The sequence below is a fragment of the Cuculus canorus genome, chromosome 16, assembly GCF_017976375.1.
Source record: "Cuculus canorus isolate bCucCan1 chromosome 16, bCucCan1.pri, whole genome shotgun sequence".
Classification (NCBI taxonomy): Eukaryota; Metazoa; Chordata; class Aves; order Cuculiformes; family Cuculidae; genus Cuculus; species Cuculus canorus.
Genome location: NC_071416.1, coordinates 3,406,071 through 3,431,563, shown reverse-complemented (window position 1 = coordinate 3,431,563; position 25,493 = coordinate 3,406,071). Strand labels below are relative to the sequence as shown.

Genomic DNA, 25,493 nt, shown 5'->3' with positions numbered 1-25,493 from the left:
TAATCTGGACACAACGCAAAGTGCTCTGCTGGAAGGCAGTTAGGTGGAGTATGAAATATTAATAAGCAATGATTCAAATGTCCTTTTACAGCTGTTACAGTAAGGGGGCCAATAAGTGATGTGAAATGAATATCGTGTGTAACAAGAAAACCTAAATGAACGGGACAGAGAAAGCAAGAGCGGCTGAGGGGCTGCTGGGTTTGCGTGGGGCAGCAGAAGAGCGCTTTGCATGGCGTTTTTGAACATGCAGTGTCAAGTGTTTTATAAGTTGCAAAATGAGAGCTGTACAGGCCACTTGTTAGTGGAGGACGTCATTGATGGTGCCCAAAATCTCAGAGCAGTGCTGTGCTAGGAGCCCAGAGTCCCAGCTCCCCAGCCTTGGACGACGCTCCCCGCCAAAGCCCTGCTCCCTGCCTGGGCAGGGACAGCAGTCAGTGGGCAGATGGCACTGGGAGGGCATCCCATCTGCAGAGACGTCAGGTCCTCGTTGGCTTCCTCCCAAGTCTTTCCCAGCGGCATGGCCATCACCTTGCCTGACCTTGAGTTTGCCATCTGGTGGCCGTGTCCCATTGCTTGTCAGCCACAGGCACGTCTCCTGTGCAGACCTGCAGTGTCCTGAGGTGGCCCCAAAGCCACTGGGGCTTCCACCAAGCAGCCAAGAGAAAGGCTCTGCCGAGGGAGGTGGATGCTGAGCTCTCTATTCCATCACCAGTCCCTGCAATGGGTGGTGAACGTGACTTCTCCCATCTCCAGCTCCTACATCCACACGTTTTATTGGACTGGAGGGATCTAGTGTCCCATTCGGGGAGGAGAGGAGGCAGCACAGGGGACAAGCACATGCTGGTCTATCTGCAGGAAATGCAGAGAAGGTCACAGGAGCCAGACAAGGAAGGTGCAAGGTGAGGATGGGAGAGCAGGGACCTGGGAAAGGCACACACATCCGGCCTCCATGGTGTCCCAAGTTCATACCTTAGGAGATGACTATCTCCAAGTGAAGATCCATCTGGTGCGTTAGTGCCCAACTGAGAAAGGCCTCACCTTCATCCAGCTCTTTTATTTTTGATGCGGACCCACAGAGAGAAAGGTCCATTGACAGCAGCAGAGCTGGCTCATGTTGCACCCACTGAGAGGGAGCAACCCACTAAATCTGGAGGAAAAACATGTTTTATGGCCCCATCCTACCTGAATCCTCCAGCCAGCCTTTTCTGTTCCCACATACACAGGCAGCTTAAACCACATCCTTCCTACAGCAGCTTAAGGAGCTCAGCACCCTGATTTAATTGGTGATTGCAACTGCAAACAGCTGGTCAGGGATTCAGACCATTGTAAATACCACATTTCTGGGCTGGCTGGGGTTTGGGCAAGCAGCAGCCTGGGCTTTCCCCGGGCTGGGGGCACAGTAGCAGCGGTAGAACTCATCAGCGATGAGATGTGAAAACAAAGATGGGGATTTATTTTATTCAAGCACGGTATTTTATTTTGAGGAAGAGAGCATTCCTCCTGCCTGCCTGTGGCTGGGCCAGGCCTGGCAATGGGATGGCCAAATTTGAACAACCTACTCAACTTTCCATGGTTGAGGACGTGACATGGGTGATGTCCGCCTTAACTTCAGGAAGTTTTGACACGGCCTCCTGCAGCATCTTAGCATCCAGGTTGGGGCACGGCAGGTCGTGTGGCCTCCCAGAGCAATGCAAGCTGGATCATGGGCTCCAAGGGCAATGGTAAGGGCTCGTACTCTGCCCAGAGTCCAGTTGCAAGAGGAGGTTCTCCAAGGACTGGGTATGCAGGCAAGGAGGGCCATGGGTTGGTAGCAAAATGGGATGGAAATTTGCATAAAATCTGGCAGCTATGCAAGGATGGAAGAGTGGGAATGCATCATCTAGAGAGGAAGCAGCCAAGTTGCACCAAGGATGTCCATTTGATGTAGCCTAGTGTGGGTGAAAGAGGTGCCAGGGCAGATTTGCTCTGAAACAAAAAATACAGGCATGAGGGACTGGAAACTCCAGGAGTCACCAAGTGCTGAAGTCACTGTCCTGCACCATCACTGAAACCCCAGGGCAGTGAGAGCCACAAGTTCACAACAGGTCAGACTTATCCTTGGGCAGCAAGACCATCCAGGGATACCTGGCTACAAATATTCCTCTGAGGGTCCTCAGCTGGTTCCATGAGGTTTAAGATGGAGATTCCCTAGGGACTTGCCATCCTGGAGCAGCTTCCAGCTGAGTTTTTGTGCAGATACTTGGGATTTCTGCTAAACGAGTCCTTGAGGCTCAAGCAGGTTGCCCAGAGTCACCAAACAGCTGAAAACAGTCTTGGCTGAAAACAGTTGCTCCAAGCCCCATCCAACCTGGCCTTGAACACCTCCAGGGAGGGGGCAGCCACCACTGCTCTGGGCAACCTGGGCCAGGGCCTCCCCACCCTCATTGTGAATAATTCCTTCCTAATATCTAATCTGAATCTCCCCTCTTTCAGTGTAAAGCCATTCCCCTTTGTCCTGTCCCTACACACTCTGTGTAAAAAGTCCCTCCCCAGCTTTCCTGTATCCCCTTAGGTTGCTGTAAGGCCTCCCCAGAGCCTTCTTTCCTCAGACTAAGCTGCACAGACAAACTTAGGCTTTGAGCCTTGAGATCCAGACCCCCAAAGCCAGGTGGGGGTTCCAGCTCTGCCCAGTGCCGGGGCAGCCACTGAGGACTGGCAGAGGGGGGAGACCATGGCCCCGGGGTAGCAGTGTGACCCCTGTGCCGAGCTCGGTGACTGCCTGGGGTTGTGGACAGCCCGGTGGCATTGCCTCGGGTGCTGAGGTACCTGCGGGCACTGCTGGAAGGGGCTGGGGAAGCGCTGCACCTCAGCGTGCATCATAAAATACACACACACACACACACTAGCGATCCCGAAGCATCCCCTCTGTTTCTGGAAGATGAAAATCAAACATGTCTTGGATAGGTGTGATTTTTGCTGCACAGACGGGAGCAGGCAGCCCGACCGGCAGCCAGACTCACTATAATTTCACACCATTTCTAGGCCTGTCCCTTGGTCCTCTTCAGAAGTCTTCAGAGGTGAAGCCTGTTCACAGGGGCTGCCCGTGAAATACCCAAGGCAGGAAACTTGGAGGAACATTCCTTGTGGCTATGGGAAGCGACCTGGCTGAGGGCTGAGTGAATCCCAAGCTAACAGTGACACCTCCTGTTTGCACAAAATCCAACTCAAAGCCCAGCATGTAAATGCGCAGGCAGGCAGCAGAGTGCAGAGAGCAGAGAGGAGCACGAGGACTGCTTTGCTGCTTAAATGTCTTCGTTAGCATCCAGAAAACTCAAGTCCTCTTCCAGCTGCGAGTGTGAATCCGCAGGGACAAGGCTGTCCCTGTGTGTAGTGAGAACCGAGGTGCTCAAAGGTGAGCATGAACAAAGGTGCTGGATGCAAACTGCTTTAAAAAGTGCAATCCTTTGAATTGTAATTAAGTATAGAAAGGTAAAAGCTTTCATATAATAGCATTAAAGCTTTTTCTTAGATGTAAAGTTTATTTAAATCTTGATTTGTCCCCTAAGAGCAACCAGCTTACTCCGAGTGTCAGCCTGATAAACAATTTTCCAGCAAGTGTTTTGGGCTGGCTGTGACAGTCACATCCTCAACACAAGGTGGAATCACCCCAGCTGAAGTTGCAGAGGTGGTTCCCTCACTCACGGCTTGCTGCGAGATTCATCCCCACCACGTTTTGGTAAGACTGGCAATTCCCTTGCAGCCCTTCCTGACTCCTGATTTGTTCATTCAGGTGTTCAAGATGTCATTGAAGGTGCAGACAAGCAACATCACGAACAAGAATGACCCCAAGTCCATCAACTCCAGAGTCTTCATTGGCAACCTCAACACAGCTGTGGTCAAGAAGTCAGATGTGGAGACCATTTTCTCCAAGTATGGCCGGGTGGTGGGCTGCTCCGTTCACAAGGGCTATGCCTTCGTACAGTACTCCAACGAGAGGCATGCACGTGCTGCTGTCCTGGGTGAGAACGGGCGAGTGCTTGCTGGCCAGACACTGGGTAAGTAGTTTCTTCACCCATATCAAGGGTCCACGTGCAACACAAGTTGGTTGCTCTCTAGGGGATGGGCAGTGGATGGGCAGTCCAAAGTCAAACTGGGACATGGATCTGCAGATCGGGGTCAAGTCCAATGATTATTAGGTCAGACACAACTCAGTGGTGACCAAGCAGGTCCATAGTGACGAGGCAGGTCTGGGCTCAAGCTGGGAAGTCAGCTAGTGAGTCAGGATCAGGAGGGTCCATGCCCAGGCACAGAGCTGGAGAGCAGCAGTCCTACAACAAAGCTGGGGCTGAAGGCTCCCTGGTCCCATACGGGCAGTGGTCAGAAGTTAGGTTGGTCATAGCCGTTCAGGTATATCAGTACCTTCAAGGTTATGACATTGTGGCCCAAAAACTCATCTCTGGGCTGTGATTGTAGAAGCTACAACACAACTCTGAATCATCCCACATTCTTGTCTTTGATCTGGTGGGGAAGAACAAGGGTGGGAAAAGACATCACCTGGTTTGCTTTCTGGACCAGGCCGTACCCTTTACCTGTCGAGAGAGTGATAGTTTAACTCAGACTAGCTCAGATTAACTTTAGCCAGCTGATGTTACATGAGACATCCTAGACACATTAAAGTCTCTTGGCTGCACTGTTGTGTGGTAAGAAATAAGAAACAAAACCACCCCAGCTGTATTCTTATTTTGCAGATTGCTCTGAAGTGCCACATGCAGAGAAGCTCTTGTCACCAGCTCTAAGCTGAGAATTGGAACTGGAGATAGTATTCTTAATAAAAAAATTGTTATTTCCAAGCCTGCTGCAGGCAGTGGTCATTGGGCACCCAGGAAAGTGATTTGCAGTCCATTCCCACCCTGTTTCTGGCACAGCAGTCTGAAATAGAAAGTTGCATGCTAGGTCTGTTCTATGAGACAGTGGGCTGTTTCCATCCATGGTTTATTCAAATATGAGAGACTTCTTTTCACTTCTTTTACGGTCCAGAGAGCGGAATCACAGACTGAGGCAAAGCGCAGTGTGCTAGGGATGCTTCCAGCCTGGGCATTGCCCATGGATGCAGAGTCCGTGGATATGGCAAAGAGTGCCTGGGGAGCAAAGGAGCTCATGTGATGCTCCAGACAGATGCTGATCATCCAGGCTGATGTGCATGCTGAGCTCTTGCCTCTCCTTGTTCCCTGTCAAGGGAATCCTGAGGGATCTGGCTGCCCATCACCACTGTAGGTTTGAAAGTATAAACCATAGAATCAGAGAATGGTTTAGGTTGGAAAGGACCTCAAAGATCATCCAGCTCCAACCCCCTGCCATGGGCAGGGACACCTCCCACTGGATCAGGCTGCTAAATTTCCTGGTCTGTCTGCATGCGCCACTGAAGGCTCCGCGGTGCTATTTCTAGCAGTGCGTACCAGCAAATTGAGCTAATTGTTGTCATTATCCACCATTGGGCTTTCGTTGCATCTCCCTTGAAGGGTGTTAATCAGCACAGTGCTGTCATTAGCTCTTCACTTTACAAGAAGAGTGACTGGCAGCTGGCAAGATGCGCCCTGACAACAAAAAGGGTTCATGACAAGGGACCTGGAGCTGAGCAGGGATGTGTTCTGGGATGCACCAAGGAAGAATTTATTCCCCTCATCCTTTAGAGCTAGCACCACTGCAGAAGCATTGCATTGCTCAGCAGCCTTGGAAAGGCAACCACATGCATAATGTTCACAGTGGCAGTAGATGTCAGCAGACCTATCCTGTGGCTGTGCGCATCCTTGCTAGCGTTTAGGCTCAAGCTCCTTTGCATTCTCTTTAGCAGCTGAGTATGGGAGGATGGAGAGGGAGAGGCAGCAAAGCAAACACACGCTGTGATCTGAATTTGCCTCCAGAGGAACATTCAGTGTCATGGCTGAGCAATACCCTAATACCACACTCATTATGCAAGTTTATAAATAGGCTAATCTCCAGCTGCAGTAGGATTGATGTCTCTTGCTGGACCCTAAAAGGCACTTTGAGGAATGGCACAACAAGATATTTGGGCAATGGGAGCACATCTGTGCTGCTCCAGAGCTGTGTCCCACATGTGCAGCCTGTCCTACTCTTGCTCAGGCTGTTTCAGCAGTGCTGCAGCTTTCTTGTGCTCCTGAGATGCCTTTCTTGGTTAATAATGAAGTCAGCAGACTAACTTTGGATCACTTTGCAAGCTCTTGATTGCGGTGGCGAGTGGACCAGCCTGTCCACATTTCTCCATAAAGTCCCTTCATGCAGCCTGAAAAATGCAACAATTAGCAAGCGTAAACTTGCTGAGTTTCATGGCACATCCTGCAAGTCCTGAAAAGATGAGAACTTAAATACTCCAGTTTGCAATCTCAGATCTACAAACCCTGAGCCCCAGATGGAGATCTTCAAATCCACCGGCACCTCAGAGGCTCTAACTTGTGCCACCAGCTTAGCCCAAGGACCTGGCTATATCACTTTATTCACACATCAAAAGCGTGTTTGGCACCGAGGCCAAGGGGAGAGTTTCCACAGCGGATTAGAAGAGCTCATTCTCACCTGCCCTGATAGAAGATGCTCTTCCAAGATCAGCTGGGGTGGCTGCAGGCGTGTGCCTGCACGCTGCACAGCTTTTAACGCAGTCCAGTCCATAGGGATGCCTGGCTGGCTCACGCTTAGTATTCATTTTTAGTCTAGAAGGAGCAAGGGATAAATTGCTAGCGGTTAGCACTGTGTGGTGCTTTAATATATTGTCCATGTCTTATCATCACAGCATCAACGTCTCCTGCAAACTGATCCTGAATTTGTGTGCGTGGCTTAGACCATGCAGGGTGTTGACTTAAAAAGGTTAGTGGTTTTGTGAGCGAAAAGGAAGAGGCTTCCCAAGTGCAACAGTATGTTTGTTGCTTTGTGGAGGTCCAGCAGGGCCCCAAACATGCTAAAAACAGGTGGAAATGGGGTGGGAGTTATGGAGGAGGTTGTGTCTGCTGGTGGCAGGGCTGTGTACAGCCTCTCTTGCTCCCTGGTCAGGGATGGCTGTCAGTGAGCATGGATTTGCCCTGTCACAACTGCCTGTCCATTCGTTGCAGATATCAACATGGCCGGGGAACCTAAACCCAACAGACCTAAAGGGCTGAAGAGAGCAGCCTCCACGTTGTACAGGTAGGTCTCCACTGCGCCACCTCCGGGCTGATATTGCCTTCGGGCTGCGGCTGGTTTTTGCTCCCCTAGGCTGCTGCCCTGAGCTCCCTGGCCCCTACCCCAAGCAGCCCTGGGCCACTGCTGCACGTTGAGATCTTCTCCCATGAGTTTCTTGGCCTTTGCAGTGCCCTGCAGTGCTAGGCTGCAGGCAGGAGAGCCACCAAGAGGTGCCACCAGCAAACCCGAGGTTGGCCAAGGTCCATGGCATTGTGGGAGGCTGCCTGGGCATGGTCCAACCTGGTGAATGGTGTTGGACCTGAAGATCATGGCAGAAAGACAAGCAGGAACAGCTTTAACTACACCAGAGGTCTTGAAAGAAGTGTAGTAAGAGGAGCGCTCCCCTCTAGCCCCAGTTTCTCTAGGGAAGTAGGCACATGCCGGGTATCTAGAGGGAGGACAGGGATCATAGAATCACAGAATGGTTTGTGTTGGAAGGGACCTCAAAGCCCATCCAGTTCCACCCCCTGCCATGGGCAGGGACACCTCCCACTGGATCCGGTTGCTCCAAGCCCCATCCAACCTGGCCTGGAACACCTCCAGGGATGGGGCAGCCACCACTGCTCTGGGCAACCTGGGCCAGGGCCTCCCCACCCTCACAGCAAAACATTTCTTCCTAAGATCTCATCTCAGTCTCCCCTCTTTCAGCTTCAAACAGTTCCCCCTCATCCTCTCCCTGCACTCCCTGACAGAGAGAAAGGGATGATTTAGAGAAAGGTGCTGGAGAAAAGGGCAAGAGAAGAAGGACAGGGAAAGGGAGAGAAGAAAGTGGGAAGCCGTTGGGGCATCAAATGGAGGTGGACCAAGAAGGAGGCCAGGGAAGCCTCAAGGAAGCCTAGGCTGTGGAGCAGTGACCAAGCGATCAAGGGAATGAGAGGGACAAGTGGGATGTGGAGTAGGTTCTGTGAGAGATCTAGAGTGTTACAGACATGAGAGTGAACCTTCAGTGCTGCTGTTGCCACCTCTAGAGGCTTTATCAATGTTTTCACAAGAAGTGAAGATTTTCACTTAAGCCCCAGAGTCTGGATTCGTGGGAATATGGGAGAAACTCATTAAGTTCTTGCTTCTGTGGTTGCAAAAGAAAAAACTTTAAAAGGTATTTGAGGACTATGGTGCAGGTTCAAGAACCCCAAACCAAATAACTAAATCCCAAAATGTGTTTTATTGATCAATTCTCATTATTTTTATGCCAGTCTAGTGGTAGAGACCAGGGCACTGAGTCAGGATTTAGGTGTGGTATTAGGAAGAAAAGACTAAAATCAGTATCAGAGTTAGAGGCAGGTGCAATAAAAAATGGAAATCATGGAAGAACTGTAGATTTTTCTGCAGAAAGAAAAACAAGTGAGAAGGCTGAAGAGAAATAAAAAACCTATTGTGCAGATTCAGCCACGTAATCCAACACCAGTGTGCTACAAAATGGCAAACCTCTGTGGTGGCAGTGTCCTTCTGGCACAGGCAAACCCAACAGAACTTCAGCAACCCTCCCACCACCACCCGCAAGGCATCTGTTGAGACCTTCCACGAGTCTCTCAGCTGAGCTCTTCCTTCACAGCTTTCACCAGGCAGATTTTTCCTCCTACCCTTGGCCAGCTTGGACCTTCAGCAGAACTTGGCCCTCAGGATTCATAGGGGCCTCCAGCTGAGGGGAAATAGAGTCTGCGTTATCCACACTGATGTATGGAAATAGAGATGACACAAATCTTTTTATTTAGCTGCATGTGTGCTACTTACATGGTGCTGGTATTGATAATGCAAATCAACTCCTTCCATACGTCTTGCATTAAAGAGCATTTCATTTACTCTTTCTCCATGCCTTGACCGCTAATCCATTGCTCTTGAAATGACTGATATTTCGGCCTCCAGGCTGCCCTGGAGATGAAAAGAGAGCAAATGAGAGATGTTTGCTTCCTCCCACAAATATAGATATGCTAAAATATGGGCCGGAGAACTACAGTGCTCTGAGCTTCGGCAATATTTCATCCCAGATTGGCTGTCAGATATAAACTTTGCCATCTGGACCAGCAGAACGTACGCTGTCTCACGGAAAGCGGGGAATCCAGGTTTGCAGTGAGCCATGGTTATAGCTTCCGCAAACATCATAAATATTTCTAAATGTTAGACTTCAAAAATCACCACACTATAATTTATTGAAACGCTGCATTAAACACATAAGGGGATTTTATTCAAAGGTTTGGTTTTACTTTGCTGCACTCCAAGTCTGTACGAGAGGGTCAAGGAGAAGGGAAATCTCATTTTGGACATAGAGGAATCAACAATCTTGACATAGTAAATTTGTCCACCTGCCCAGGGAGGTATCTGGGTGTTTAATAGAAATCCTTTGGGCTGTAGTCTCCCATCTACCTCCAACAGGTAAAACACGCACCGAGGTTCATGCCATCATTTCTCAGTTCTCTGCACAAAGGGGACCTTCAGTCAATAGTAAACCTTGCCGTCCTCAGCACGTTCCCCTGCTCTCTCCAGAGCATCAGGGACTCCTTCCTTCTCCCTCTGCCTCTGGCATTGGCCAGAGCATCCCTTTGCACATTGGTACTTCAGCCTGGCACCTTGGCCACTGTGGCTGAACACGGATGTGCCTGGAGATGCAGCAGATGAGTCGATGAGGATGGCTGGAAAATGAACTTGTATTTTGGCTCTGATCCCCAGGTATTCACACGTTGTGCCTCCAAACCTTCTGGCAACACTTTTTTGCCTGCATGGCGAATGTCTGGACAGAATTCATAGAGTCATGGAATAGTTTGGGTTGGAAGGGACCTTAAAGATCATCCAATTCCAACCCCCTGCCATGGGCAGGGACCCCTCCCACTGGGTCTGGTTCCACCAAGCCCCATCCAACCTGGCCTTGAACACCTCCAGGGATGGGGCAGCCACCACATACCTGGGCCAGGGCCTCCCCACCCTCATCATGAAGAAGCTCCTCCTTATGTCTAGTTCCCTGGGATGTTTTGAGCCCCATTCAGGTCAGTGCCAGAGATCCTGCAGTGAGTCGGCTCCTTGTTGCTGTGGGCTGGGAGGGGAAGGTGGCTCTGCGGTGGGGTCTGCCAGTGCTGCATGTGACCTGTGTAGGCACAAATCTCTGCTGTTCCTTGTAATGCTGCTGCTAATGTTGCTCAGTAGCCAAAAAGACAGTGAGGACAACCTAAGCAAGAGCTGCAAGAGCAGCCGAGTGTCTGGTAGCACAGTGGCCCAAGGAACTGTCTCCAAAACGGTGAAAGACACAAACCACTGCTGACTTATTTTGACACATGCAAGTCTACAGATGCAAGTGGACAATGTCCTTCCAGCTCAGCTGGCATTTGCAGCCCTTGTTTACCCACTATGATCCCTGGAGAAAACTAGTGTCAACTCATCTCCAAACAGACCAACTCGTCCCACATCTTGGCAGCGGTGCTGGGAGCAATGACACCCCAGCAAGTCCCGGTACCAAGTTCATACAGACAGAGCTGAGAAACAACCACAGGGCAGAGGAGAAGGCAAGCAATAGTACCTGAACCGAAGAGACCCAACACTGACAGTAGGGATGTGCACAGCGTTCCAGCCTACAGCCACCCCACTGCAGCCTTGGCATCTTAGAAATGCCAGGCTGCCTTCTCACATTTTTCTCCTGCCTTCATAGAACAGAGTCATAAAATCATTAAGGTTGGAAAAGACCTCTAAGCTCATCCAGTCCAACCATCAGTCCAACCCCGCTGTGCCTAATAAGCCCTGTGCCCAAGGATCACGTCTACGTGGTTTTTGAACCCCTCCACGGACGGCGACTCCCCCACTGCCCTGGGCAGCCTCTGCCAGTTTTCATTCTGTCAATAAAGAAAATTTTCCTAATATCCAATCTAAATCTCCCTCTCCCTGCTAGCTTGGCTATTTGCAGGAGAAAGGACTCTCACCCCACATACACAAGTTTGTAAAAGCTCACAATTTGATCAATGACACATTTTCCATGTAGCTTTCCAGCAGGTATTATTTCTACTGCTGCAATAATTAAGGTTATGCCACCATTAGTAGCAGGGTGTAAGCTGAGCACAACGTGTCATTTGTGATTATCGGTGCAGGGCTGGCAGCCAGTAATTAAAAGTGCAGCCGCTCAAATGTATATTTGCTATTCAGGTACATGCTCAGAAATGGCACCGCATGCAAACAATCACCCTTCAATTATGAATATTTGGATTTCAAATCTTTGCAAGTCATTAATAAATGTTAATTACTAAAGAAAAACAAAGCAGAAGACATGCATCAAGAGGTGTACTTGACGCAGCCTTCTGCTGCCTCTCACTCTGCTTTGTCCCTGCTTTATTTTTACAGGGTGTAATGACACCAAGTGATTGAAAAACAGCAAAAATTATTCTTGTACACAAAGGAGGCCCTGCCAGGTCACCGAAAAATGATCCGTCAGTCACAAGAAGGTTTATCCTACGTGCAGTGAAATTTTCAGGCACATGATGTCCAAATAAATCACCCGTGCTAAAACACTTACTTTTACTTTTCCTGTGCTCAGGCTGGAGCTGCCTTTTACTCAGTGCCTGACTTCCAAAGATGCTGGGAAAAGCCACTGCCTTCCTGGCAACATCGGTAAAGCCATGACCTGACTGGCATGTTATAGCAGGGTCATACGGTCACAGGCTTCCAAAAAGCCCTCATTTCAGCCCGTTGCCTTCCTTGAGGACTGTCGCCTCGTTAGTGAGCATTGAAAGCGGCACTGCCAGAGGTTGTGATCAAAGTATTCACTGTCCCACACCGCTCTGAGGGCAGAATCCTCTCACCTGAGTTCAGCCCTCTGTGCTGTCAAGGCTTTTATGTGGCCTGCTTTGTCTGGGCTCCCTTTATTCTTCCTGGATTAAAAAAAACAGTACTTCATCTGGCAGTATTCTGTATGTCTGCCTTTGGATGTGATGTACCATGTCCTGGAACTGCCGCTTTCCTCCCTGCCTTAGGTTTACCTGTTTACATTTCCAGTGTCTGAAATCAAGCGAGACGAATCCCACTGGTTTTAGAGTCATAGAATCATAGAATAGTTTGGGTTGGGGAGACATTAAAGATCACCCAGTTCCAACCCCCCTGCCATGGGCAGGGACACGTCCCACTGGCTCAGGCTGCCCAAGGCCCATCCAACCTGGCCTGGAACCTCCAGGGATGGGGCAGCCACAGCTTCCATGGGCAACCTGGGCCAGTGTCTCACCACTCATGGTGAAGAATTCCTCCTTATATCTAGCCTCAATCTGTCCCTCTCCAGTTTATACCCATTTCCCCTCGTCCTGTCACTACAAGCCTTTATGAATAGTCCCTTCCTGGCTTTCTATAGGCCCCATTCAGGTTTTTGGGCAGTCAGGACCACCTTCCCAGGATAATTATGCCTCTATTTCCTTTTGAAATGAATGGAAGTGTCTGTAATCCCCTGAGTATTCGGGGCCAGGGCAGCAGTACCCCCAACACCCTCTTGCTTTGCACGCACAGAAATGAGGCGGTGCCCTTGGACCCACTTTCCTGCAGACCAGGCTCACAGCCTCTTTGCTTTCACAGGCTGCAAGAACCATTCTCCTTGTTCAGAGCAGAGAGAAGGGAACATCAGTGTGACGTATTCCACCAGCATTCATTCAGGCAGCAGCCTCCAAGGGAACGGGGTGCTGGGTTTTGCCGGGGGTAGCTGGTGTGGTCAGCAGTGTCGCTGGAGAACGCGCCGGGGCATCAGGCAGTGCCCGAGCACGTCTTGTCTCTGCAGAGCTGTGACAGCCCGCTGTAACCACCTGGTTTATGTCGCCTTGTAAAAAGCCCAGCTGCAGCAAGAAAGAAAGCGTGTTTCTGTCTCCGGGGAGCGAGAAAGGCATTGCTCCAGCTTTGGGTTAAAATGCAGTTCAAGCTTAAGAAAACAGGCCGTGGGCAATGTCTTACTGGGAGGAGAAAGGTTTAAGCATCTTCTGTAGTAAAGATGTTAAATTAATAAACATCCCCTTCTTTCTGACTTCCCCCACGATGTGTGGTATGAAACAAACATTGTATGAGAGTGGTGGCAGGGCAGTGCCCTTCTGCCATGGGCACAAAATGCACGACAGAGGGATACCAGCAGCGCCACAAGAACAATTCATAGAATCATAGAATCACCAGGTTGGAAAGGACCCACGGGATCATCGAGTCCAACCATTCCTAACACTCCCTTAAACCATGTCCCTAAGCACTTCATCCACCCGTTCCCTAAACACCTCCAGGGAAGGCGACTCGACCACCTCCCTGGGCAGCCTCTGCCAGGGCCCAATGACTCTTTCTGTGAAGAATTTTTTTCTGAGGCTTCACAGATCCAACCCATTAGCTGTACTTTCAACTCCTCTGTGTGGCCGGCCGGGATGGAGGGCTGGTCCCCGCTCTGCAGATTCAGGTATCCTCACAGGGTTTGCATACGGTTTCTCCCCGCCCAGGTTCGTGGGTTTTAATCCACCCACACATATTCTTGCTCCATCTTGAGATAAGCAGAGGAACACTCTGCCACCAGCATCACCTTATCCAGCACATCCAGCCCCGCTAAATCTTTCTTCCAGGCTCAGCCCACCTCTTTGCAGCTGAGAGGACGCATGTGCACATCCTGCCACGTGGAAGGGTAGGGGCTGCCCTGTGGAGGAGGAATAAATAGAGGACCTGGGAGGCTCAGTAGGCAATGAGGGAGTAATAATAATAAATTGCTAGCACTAATTAACCTGCGCCATCCCAACTCTCTCTCTGCAGTGGCTACGACTTCGACTACGACTACTACAGAGACGACTTCTATGACAGGTGAGCAGGACAGGCATCAGACAAAGGGCTTTCCTATGGGGAAGGATCTTCCCTGCAACGTGGCTCCTGCCATGGGGAGTGAGGTGGGGTGTGGGGTGGTCCATCTCTGCCCAGTGCAGAGGGATCCAGTGGCCATGCTGTGCTGCTATTGGTGTTTGGGTTCTACTTGTGCCGCCCCATCGCTGGCACGGCAGAGCTGGGGATGCTGCAGGGCTGCTTCATCCTCCCCATCCTTCCCCCCTACAACAGCAGAATCACTTAGGTTGGAAAAGACCTTTAAGATCATAAAGTCCAACCCTTAACCCAACACTGACAACTCCACCAGTAAACCATATCCTTGAGCACCACATCCACACAGCTTTTAAATACCTCCAGGGATGGAGACTCCACCACCTCCCTGGACAGCTGGTTCCAAAGCTCAACAACCCTTTCCATAAAGAACCTTTTCCTAATATCCAGTCTAAACCTCGCCTGGCACAACTTGAAGCCATTTTCTCTCATCCTGTCACTTGTTAAAGATATTAAACAGAACCAGCACCAACACTGAGCCCTGGAGAGCACTTGTGACTGGCCACCAACGGGATTTAACGCTGTTCACCACAACTCTCTGGGCTTGGCCACCCAGACAGTTTCTTACCCAGCAAAGTGTACGCCCATCCAAGCCATGAGCAGGCAGCTTCTGCAGGAGAATGGTGTGGGAAGTGGTGCCAAAGGCTTTACTGAGGTCTAGGTAGACAGCATCCACGGGGTTTCCCTCATCTACTAAGTGCATTGACCTTGTCATAGAAGTTCAGGTTAGCCGAACAGGACCTGTCTTTTATAAACACTGCTCCAGGCTCTTCGAGTACCGGGGCCGAGTCTCTCCAGTGCCCAGAGTGGTTCCTGTGAAGCGGCCACGGGTCACCATCCCGCTTGTCCGGCGCGTGAAGGCAACGCTCCCTGTCAAGCTCTTTGCCAGATCAGCTGCCATTGCCAACAGCTCAGCCAAGTTGAAGTGTGAGTATGTGCTCGGGGTGCAGCAGGGTGGCACGTAGACCTCCCATCCCCAGGCATTGATCCATAAGGCCAGATGGTCCCAGGGAAAAGCTTAAAAAACCAAAATATCTGCAAACAACAACCCAAGCGATGGCCTTTCAGGAGCCTGCAGGCTGCAAATGCAGCGGGGGAATATGTAAGTACAACCAGAGCATGCTGAAACCTGGTGGCGTCCTCCACAACACAGCTGGACAACAGACACACAGGCTTTTCTGGGTGCACACAACCAACCACAGCCTTCTCAGCTTTCCATGCCCTTGCTGTAACAGGCAGCAGGGCAGCAAGGTGTGGTGATGGAGGAGGACACGTGCTCTGTGCAAAGCCAGCCTCTCCTCACCTGCCCACCAAACCCCTGCTAGCTGTGCAGGATATCCTGCACACCACTCACTGCAGCTCCTTCCAGCGGAGACAAAGCTCAGCGAGGTGTGAGCATCACCGCACATTGACCCCAGGGATGCAAGGAGTGTGTTTCTAGTTGATGTTTTAACCTGCTCGGTGAAGCAGAGGGGTGAGACAGGCTCTGCAAGTGCTCAGTGGGGCACTAAATGCCTTTCTTTCCCTCCCTCCTTCCTCCAAGTGAAGTGCAGCGAGCTGCAAACAATCAAAACGGAGCTGACACAGATCAAATCCAACATTGATGCTCTCCTGGGCCGACTGGAGCAGATCGCTGAAGAACAGAAGCTGTCTGCAGGTCAGTTGGGTGTGCACGGCTGCCTCGGTGACAGTCCAAGAATGGGCAAAGAGTGCAGTGAAGCACCCTGCAGACCTGGCCTTGAGACTGTCATGGCTTAGAGCATCCTCCAGGCTCTGACGGTGAAGTGTCAACCCCCAGGTTCCAAAGTGGACTCACAGGCCAAAATTACATCCCAAAATTGCCTAAATTATGTGATTGGGCTTTAAAATGATGAGGGTTGGTTTTTTTTTCTCTTGTCATATAGTTTCTACTTTTTTAGTTTGCCTTTTTGGTTTATTATCCTATCCTATCCTATCCTATCCTATCCTATCCTATCCTATCCTATCCTATCCTTTCCTTATTTCTATTCCTATTCTGTGCCATGCTATCCCATCCCATCCCATCCCATCCTATCCTATCCTATCCTATCCTATCCTATCCTATCCTATCCTATCCTATCCTATATTTCTATTCCTATCCTATCCTATCCTATCCTATCCTATCCTATCCTATCCTATCCTATCCTATCCCTATACTTATCCCAATCCCTATCCCTAATCTTATTCCTGTTCTGTTCTATTCTGGTTTGTTCCATTCTATTCTGTTCTGTTCTATCTGCCTTCCACCCTTACTCCAGAGAGATGCAGAATGATGACCTGCTGTGCCCTCTCCGGGGTTGTTTTCAGGCAACTTGCTCAAAATCAGCAAAACTTCCCATTGCAGCTAAAAACTTAAGCTGAATTTGGCAGCCCAAATGTGGCTTAATGCCATCAGACTCCGGCCGCCGCCTGCCCCAGCCCCTCATCCTGATGGCTTGGCTCTTGCTCTCACAGAGGCGCGGAAGAAGGCGGACAGCAGCAAAAGCGAAATCTCGCAGGAAGACACAGCATCAGAGGCAGAGGTCAACACAGAGGAGCCGCTGAATGGGGACGAAGCTGAGGAAGAAGGTCTCGCGCGGGATGAGTGTGAAGATGAACTGGTAAGAGAGCTTGCGTCATGCGTCCCCCCAGCCAAAAAAAAAGTCCAGTAATGGACCAGAGTTTTACTGGAACTTAATAACCAGAAAAACAGTTTTTCCTTCCTCAAAGGAAATAGTATATAAACCCCACGGTTGTTCACAGCTTGTTCTGTCAAACTGTTCTGCTGCTTGCAGAAACATTGACCTAGTGAGTGCATGTGGAAACGCTGAAGAGACATGGTTGGCTCTTGAATATAGACCACAGTTATCCTTGATTTCACAACTTGTTGATTAATGGCTAAAATAAGTTGCTCTGCTCCCAAGTAATTCCCAGATGGATTGAAACATATAGCAAAGACAGGCCATGTTATATTAATGGCACTCTCCTAACAATGAGCTTTTGCAATTCTCCTTCATCTAATGAACACCAAATGGCAGAACCCATATATGTAATCATAGAATCACAGAATGGTTTGGGTAGAAAGGGACCTCAAAGCCCATCCAGTTCCACCCCCTGTCATGGGCAGGGTCACCTCCCACTGGATCCAGTTGCTCCAAGCCCCATCCAACCTGGCCTGGAACCCCTCCAGGGATGGGGCAGCCACCACTGCTCTGGACAACCTGGGCCAGGGCCTCAGAGCCACTGGGCGTGAAGCTGTATGTCCATAGCAAGGGCAGCACTCGAGCATGGCTGCCCTGGTCTCAAGCATGCATCTGTCCCACTGGTGATAGTCCTGTTCCGAACAAGGACTGTCCTGGTGGAAACAGTGAGCAAATTCTGTCCCTAGAGACCCCTGGATGGGATCCCTGTTCATCATACTCTGGTGGTAAGGGTAATACAGGGCAGCACCGTCATTTATTCCAAATTAAGACTCCTCTGACAACAGGATCAGCTCCAGACCCAGGTAAAGGACAAAAGGGAGCTGGGGTGTAAGGAAATCCCTGCTTGCTGCATCTTCCAGAGGTGGAGTTGTTCAGCCTGGAGAAGAGAAGGCTGTGGGGAGACCTTAGAGCAGCTTCCAGTCCTGAAAGGAGCTCCAGGAGTGCTGGGAAGGTGCTCTGAATCAGGGAGTGCAGGGAGAGGATGAGGGGGAACGGTTTAAAGCTGAAAGACAGGAGACTGAGGTGAGATCTTGGGAAGAAATGTTTCCTTGTGAGGGTGGGGAGGCCCTGGCCCAGGCTGACAAGAGCAGTGGTGGGTGTCCCTGCCCATGGCAGGGGCTGGAACTCGATGATCGTTAGGGTCCCTTCCAATACCAAAACCATTCTATGATCATAACTAGGCGATTCTATGATGTGAGTGCAGGCTCGGGAAGCCGGGCTGGCTGGCATGGCTCTCCAAGGAGTCTTGGGCACGTTGGGGCAGCCTCTGAGCCTGTCCCTTTCAGCAGCTCCTCTCCTTGCCTACCCAGGACTGATGAGAGCAGAGGTGAGGGTGAAGCTCAGCTTCCCTTTTATCTCCCTCAGCCCTTCATCACTGGGTTGACCCCGCCACATCGCACATGTGCAGCACTCTTCCTACAGCCCAGAAGCTCCTCTAACTCAAAACACTTCCCAGCTTCTTTGTAGTTCTCTTCTGTGTCCCACCTTAGCTCTGATGGATAAGGCATCTGAATGGAGTCTTCCAGCTGTTTTGGTTTCGGAGGCCTCAGAGCTGAAGTACGTGACTCCTTCTAAATCTAAAAAGAGATGATTAATGGGAGATACCGTAACAGGCACTATAAAAAGAAAGGCAAAAGCTGGCTTCTGTCTCTGGGTCAGTTAGGATAAGGAAGGCCAGGTTTGTATACATCAAGGGAAACAGCTGCTAGAAGTTAGGGAGAAACTTGTTAATGCTAATGATGATAGAGCAGCACACAGCCTGTTGATAAAAAATGTGAATTTCTCTGCCGCTGGTGGGATAATAGAACAAAGTGAACAGACATCTGCTGGCAATGATTTAAGAAGAGCAGGTTTTCATTAAGAGTAGATGAAAAGATGACTATTTCAGCTCGCTTCCATCTCTGTTTTCTGTAACTCGCTGGTCCTAAAGTGGCACCGTGTGCTGGTTTTGGCTGGGACAGAGTTAATGTTCTTTGCAGTAGCAGCTACGGGGCTGTGCTTGGATTTGTGCTGAGAACAGGGCTGATAACACCGCAATGTTTCAATTACTGCTGAGCAGCGCTCGCACAGCACCAAGGCCTTTCCTATTCTTCACCCCCACCAACCAGCGAGTGGTGGGGTGCACAAGGAGCTGGGAGGAGACACATCCAGAACAGTTGATCCCAGTGACCTGACGGATATTCCAGACCATAGGGTGTCCTTCTCAACCTGTGGACCTGGAGGAAGGGAGGAATGTTCGGAGTTATGGCATTTGTCTTCCCGAGCATCCATTACATGTGATGGAGCCCTGGTTTCCTGGGCGTGGCAGAACGCCTGCCCGGCAATGGGAAGTGGGGAATGAATTCCTTGCTTTGCTTTGCTGGAGTGCACAGATTTTGCTTAACCTATTACTGTTTTTATCTCAACCCATGAGTTTTGTCACTTTTACCCTCTCGTTTCTCTGTCGCATCCCACTGGGGGCAGTGACCAAGGACCTGTGTGGGGCTCAGTTGCCAGCTGGGATTAAACCACAGTGCACTGAGATCAGAAGTATTTTCCTGCCAACATCAGACAAGCTCACATGTGCTCAGCATGGAGCTGGTTAATGTGTACGGTTTGTCTGCAGGGATGTTCTGTCAGACACTGCAAGGCAACTCACAAAAGCCATCCTTTATATTTTGCTCCTAACCTGACGATGCTGAAAAGGTTTGAAGTCTTTCCAGTTCCTGGGAGTGACTCCTTCATCCCACATCTCTGGTTTACACACATCTCTGTCTTCCCCACCTACTGTGTGTGGACGTGGTGCCCACACCAGTCCTGAACACTCCCTTCCAATACAAACCTTTCTATGATTCTATGAAATCAAGTCCAAAATACACACTGCAGCCCACAGGGAGAAGGACAAAGGCCATGCCACTCCCCTTCCAGCATGAGTTCGTGCCCTTTTCAGAGAAGGTGGGCAAGAAAGGAGCTCTGCAGAGGAAGGATAAAGTGAGTAGTGCTTCCCCCCAGGTTCTGCCCCTAGGCTCAGGGCCCTGGGAGGCCAGAAGAGAGACTGGACCAATTAAAACCAAAGGGAAAAAAGGCAGCATTGAGTCCCTTGGCCTTTTCCATGTGCTTTGTCACTAGGTCCTTTGTTCCCCTCGTCCACTGAGTGGTGAGCTGATGGTGGACCCACAGATGCTATTTTAACTCCACCATTGCGCACTGTAAAAATGGCTCTATATTCATTCTGGGTGGGTCAGCTCTGCTTTCCATCTTCTCTGTTGTACCTTTTCACATAGGACAAAGCTCAGCTGGGAGCTTGCTCTTCATCCACTCTGTCTTCCTGCCACACCTGCCCAACTGTCATCAGAATGGACCATTCTTGTGCTTCAAGGCAGGCGTCCTCAAAGATGAACCAGATGCTCTGGTCTCGTTGGCCTCTGGAGCAGTCTCCCATGGGACTTTGCCAAGCAGAACCCTAAACAACCCAAAAATCTGCTCTCTTGCAGTCAGGGATTTGATACTGCTCTTTATCTTGGTCAGTTGTGTCAGAATACTTAACTTGGCAGTCTTATGGTCACTCCAGCCAAGACTTCTCTCCCGTCTTTGACCAGTTACTGGTCATCAGTAACAGTCCAAAAGAATGTCAGCTGGTCAATCAGCTGTGTCAAAAAATTGTTCTTGATGCTCTCCAGGTATCTTCTGGGTTGCTTGTACCCATCCCTGCTTCCCTCCCACCAGATACCAGGGTGGTTGAAGTCTCCCAGAAGAACAAGGGTCTGCCATCAGGATGTTTCCTTCAGCCCTCTAGAGGAGACTTTGTGTCCGGTGGCCTGTAGTGGATGTCACTATGTTGATCTATTCCCTAATCCTCACCCACAAGCTCTCAGCTGACTCATCACCAGTTCCAAGGCAAATCCCTGTGCGTCTGGGCTATTCCTTTGCCACCTCACCTGGCTTTCCTGAAGAGCCTGTTCCCAGGGCACTACCTGCTCTGTAGTTGCAGAGAAGGAGCCTTTGTTCTGTTGCCAGATCACAAGCCTCCAGACTTCCCTCTCCTGGGAGTCTCCATCCCCAGATCCTTTGAGCGTAGTCTCCAGCTCTCCCTTCCTCATGCACTGCAGTCCTGAGCCTTTTCCCCTCTTGGATCTCTGCAAAGACCCTGTTGGTCTCTTTAGTTGTAATAATCTATTTATCTCCCCCAGTGCCCTGCAAACCAGCCTGCTCCCAGCGCGGTTGAGACTGGGCTCCCATGCCTTTCCTTTCAGATTACATAGCATCCCCTGCAGACATCTCCTGGAGATGCTTCCATCTCTTCAATATTCACCACAAAATTTGGTCTACGCAGGAGATAAAACACTGCTGCTGAGCGCCTGATTCTCTTCATGATAGGGAAGGGCAGAACAGCTTCAGGAGGGGACCTTTCCCATGCTGTGCTTTCAAAACCCTCTCTTGCATGGGGAGTGGTTTGGCACATCAGCACTGTTACTGGAGCCCGTGATGCGATGAATGAGTGGTTTCATTCTGGATGATGAATTCTGCTGCAAACTGGGACCGGTTTCTGTGTTCAACAGCAGGGTCATTGCATCATGCACAATTTGCCATTGTGGACTGACTGCCCCTTAGCATATTGGTTTAAGTAACACCGGAATGACTGGTCTCTGGTGCAGACCATTCCTGGGTCCCAAATTAATTTCTCGTGGTGCTATAACATGGCATGAGCTGTGCAAGCACACACGGTAAACTTTATGAACAAAGTGCTGAGCACGGACTTAACCTGGCCATGCAGAAACTGGGCATCCAGTCTAAGCATGGCAACTCGGAGAGTCATAGAATCGTTCAGGTTGGAAAAGACCTCTAAGCTCATCCAGGCCAACCATCAGCTCAACCCCACCGTGCCGGCTAAACCTTGTCCACAAGGGCCATGGCCACAAGTCTTTTGAACTGCTCCAGGGGTGGAGACTCCACCCCGGCCCTGGGCAGATGGTTCCAGGGCTTCACCACTCTGTCAGTAGTGAAATTTTTCCTACTATCCAGTCTAAACCTCCTGTGGCACAACTTGAGGCCACATCCTCTCATCCCATCCGTTGTTACTTGGGAGCAGAGCCCAGCACCCACCTCCCCACAACCTCCTTTCAGGAGCTGCAGAGAGCGATGTGGTCTCCCCTCAGCCTCCTCTTCTCCAGGCTAAACAGCCCCAGGGCCCTCAGCCGCTCCTAATAAGACTTCTTCTCCAGACCCTTTCCCACCTCCACTCCCCTTCCCTGGACACACTCCAGTGACTCTATGTCCAGGCCACGGGCTCCAGACCTTCCCTGGGCCATGCCCAGTGGAGGCACTGACTCTGGTGTAGACCAGGTCAGACACCTGACTTTACACAAAGGATGACGGGTTTGATTTCATCCCAGTCCCTTTGAGGTTCTGCAGGAGCCAGACTTATAAATTCAAGAGGGAATCACATATCCCAGGTCTGTTTGTCAGAGCTCTTCCAGAACAAGGAGCCAGAGGAAGTTCTGGGGTTTGCCTGGCGCTGTGTCTGCCAGAAACCACAGACATGGCGCCCAGTGTCCACATCGGATGTGTTTTGTAGTGCCTCCACCACTCTGAGCAGCCGGACACTGCTCACAGCATGCGAGCTTTCTTCCACCATGGTACCAGCTGGTCTCCACATGGGAGGTGTCACCGTGTCCCAGGCAGGGCAGGGGGGACGCGTGGTGATTTACTGTTTGTGGTTCCCTTTTCCCTCCAGGAGAACAGCCATTACACAGATGTGGAGGACGCCAGACTACAGTAACCAGGTACAGCTCACACACTGCTTTCTAGAGGCTGATTCTAATCAAACGCTCTCATTCCGTGCATGCTGGGAAGGGGGGGGGGGGGTGCTGCTTCAGAAGATGCTCTTTTCCACTGATACTCTGTGTTTTCCTAGTGCTGAGCTTGCCAGCTCAGCTGGGTCTCTGATAGGCCCTCACTCCCTTCCCTAAATCACAAATTTCTGAGCTTCAAGGGAAATGAGGTACCTTTCCGCACCCTCCCTTTCTCTTTTCTCTCTTTGCAGCCCCTTTGGAACAGCAGTGAGCAACAGTGTGAGGAAAGCACGAGGCTGAACCCTGTCCTGGCACGCTGAGCAAGACAAGCTGAATTGAAGTGCTGCTGTCATCTCTACCTGGCATTCAAAAGGAGAAACATGGCCCGACATCTTCCATCCATCTGTAAAGCAAAGACAAAGAAAACTCATCATCCCAATGAATCCCCACTACCCCGGGCAATGGATTCGGAGCTCTGCAGCCAGCAGAGGCAGGAACCAAACCCTGCGCAATCCATAACCACCACTGACTGGATAACAGGAGAGTGGTTGTGTCACTAAACGAGTCAGATGTTATAGAGCTTTTTGTAGGAGAGGAGGAGAACTAAGCCTAACCCAATAAAGACCTTTTTTCCGTGCTAGGTGAGAGCCAGAGTATTTGCTAACTGGGGGAAAAGTACTGTCTCAGTTTGGACAATTTGTGTTCTCACGCTAAAGGTTGAGGAAGAGGGTGTGGGGGTGAGCTGTCCTCCCAGAACAGTCACCTCCTGTCATGTCTCTTTTACCCCATGAGCTGCTGCAGGTACGCGGTCACTTCCAGGTGGAAAGGAGTCGGTGCTGGTGCATGTGCTGTGCTCTTTGCAGCTGCTTGAAGAGAGGGGAAGGGGAAAGGAAGCTGCCTGCAGGAAATCAAGTGATCCCAAGCCGGAGAAACAAAGCATACATCATCTTCAGTGGTTTGGTCTCCTGGTTCTCCACTGGGGAACCACTATATGAAGGCTGAGCAAGTCTCTGCAGAGTGAGGGGTGCAAGCACGTGTGGTGAGACCCTTTTCTTGGACCAGCTACTCTCTGGAAGGGATGGAATCCAACTGCCCGTCCAGGCCAGTGCCAGAAACGTCGGCCCCCTTCCCCAGGGTGCTCACATTTCCTCTTGCCCCAGCCTTGCTGGGTCTTCTCACTGACCTGGCACATGAGGAAAGCAGCACGACAGCTCCGGCTCCTGACTGTGAAGCCTGTGCTCCATCACCAGTCTGACGGGTCTGCGCAGCATGACAACTTGCCTGAGTGTAACAAGACTGGTAGCGGTGAATACCCCAAGTACGATGCATGTGGGTGTGCAAGCGCCTCCCCTGCCTACCCAAATTCAAGCTGTTTTCAACCCATGGACGTCCTGCGAGCAGAGGGCTGCAGCAGCCAGCATGCAGCTTGTCATGGGATCCCCCTTACACCACAACACCCAAGAGGTCTCTCAGCCTTTCTCTTCTTGTTCATTCCTCCTTTGTGGGCTGATCCAGTTTTTCTGAGTTCTGGGGTAGATGGGACTGAAACTCATGCAGCACTTTATTCAGATCAGACGCGTCCTGCCCGTCTCCCCTCTCCCCCTACACACACACATCAGTGCTTTGAATCCAGAATGGTGTCCACACCTTCTCCTTGGTCAAACCCTCCCACACAACGCGTGACCCCAAGGTTGCATAGAATGCTTTGAAAGGGACTCCTGCTTTGTGCTCCAAGTGCTCAAAGCCAGACCTCGTCTACGGCATCTCTCTTGGAAGGGTCAAGGGGAAAACAAGCCTTGCGGGCAACGCGTCCCTCCCCCGAGGGCCATCCTGGAGCAAGCATGGCTCTTGAAGCACAATGTTTTATTTGCGTTTCTTAGTTTCAAATAATTCATGAGGGATTAAAGGGATAACCGTGCTTTCCCCTACCTTTTTCCGGTTCCTGTACAATTTATCCATTGTGTTGTACTGAGCCGTTGTAGAGCTGTTTTCTAGGCTTTGAGAGATGAGCTGCAGTTTTTGCTATGAACTGACTGTGATGCTGATGTTTGCGAGAAAGTTGACCTTGTACATATGATCCTGTATAATAAAAGGAAGAAATGTAATTTGCTTTCTCTCCCTTTTCTCTCTGTCATACACACACAGACACTTTTTTCCTGTATTTCACACAAGTCTTCTATCTCTTTCTAACCTTCAGCTCTGCCCATGGGATTTGCTTTCCTTTACACAAGGTGTATCCCGTTGTGCTGTGCAAAACATCAGGAGGGTCTGAGACATTTCCTCTGGAGTTCTGGAAACTCAATTGGTGCAGAGGACAAACCCAGGCCTTTCATCTCTGGACTTTGTACTGGTCCATCTTGTAACAAACTGGAAAAATGAGGGTCCTGTTCCACTTTGCACAAACCAAAGGTGCCACTAAATGCTCCTTAAGCACAATCACCCCAATCCCTTCCCCAGCAGAGCAAAGTTCACATCGTGTTGCCAACTGTGCGCGTGTTCACTGGTGTATTCCTCCAAATCCCAGCGTGTTTGGCTCTTGAGCTGTGTGGAGGGCTCCAGTGACCACATGGGGAGAAGCCAGCTGCTACCGCACTTTCAATGGTTTTTTTTCTGAGTTTCCAGTCCTAGAAAGTTGCCTGCTGAGCGTGGCCTGAGCTGTCATCCAGCCCTGGAGGACAAAGCTGCCCACTGCATCTGTAGAAGGTCATGGTGAGTCTGTGGATGCTTCAACATCCATCCTGCCATGAGTCACCAGTTCACTTCAAGAATGCTAGAACAGTTCTGGTCAAAAGGGACCGCAAAGCCCATCCAGTTCCGCCCCCTGCCATGGGCAGGGACACCTCCCACTGGATCAGGTTGCTCCAAGCCCCATCCAACCTGGCCTGGAACACCTCCAGGGATGGGGCAGCCACAACTTCTCTGGGCAACCTGGGCCAGGGCCTCCCCACCCTCACAGCAAAACATATCTTCTGAA

The 25,493-nt window shown here is 50.5% G+C and overlaps 1 protein-coding gene across 7 annotated transcripts in view; it reads left to right on the top strand.

The window, feature by feature from the left end:
- Window positions 1-24,612, top strand: part of RALY (RALY heterogeneous nuclear ribonucleoprotein) — a 145,974-nt gene extending 121,362 nt beyond the window's left edge. For all 7 annotated transcript variants that reach the window (XM_054081435.1, XM_054081437.1, XM_054081434.1 and 4 more), the window contains 8 exons: window positions 3,770-4,034; window positions 7,098-7,170; window positions 13,933-13,980; window positions 14,816-14,976; window positions 15,593-15,706; window positions 16,522-16,667; window positions 22,462-22,510; window positions 22,771-24,612. In XM_054081435.1, the coding sequence (XP_053937410.1) occupies window positions 3,770-4,034; window positions 7,098-7,170; window positions 13,933-13,980; window positions 14,816-14,976; window positions 15,593-15,706; window positions 16,522-16,667; window positions 22,462-22,506 (852 nt within the window). In that variant the 3' untranslated portion in view covers window positions 22,507-22,510; window positions 22,771-24,612. The remainder of the gene's footprint in view (window positions 1-3,769; window positions 4,035-7,097; window positions 7,171-13,932; window positions 13,981-14,815; window positions 14,977-15,592; window positions 15,707-16,521; window positions 16,668-22,461; window positions 22,511-22,770) is intronic.
- The last annotated feature ends 881 nt before the right edge of the window (window positions 24,613-25,493 follow it).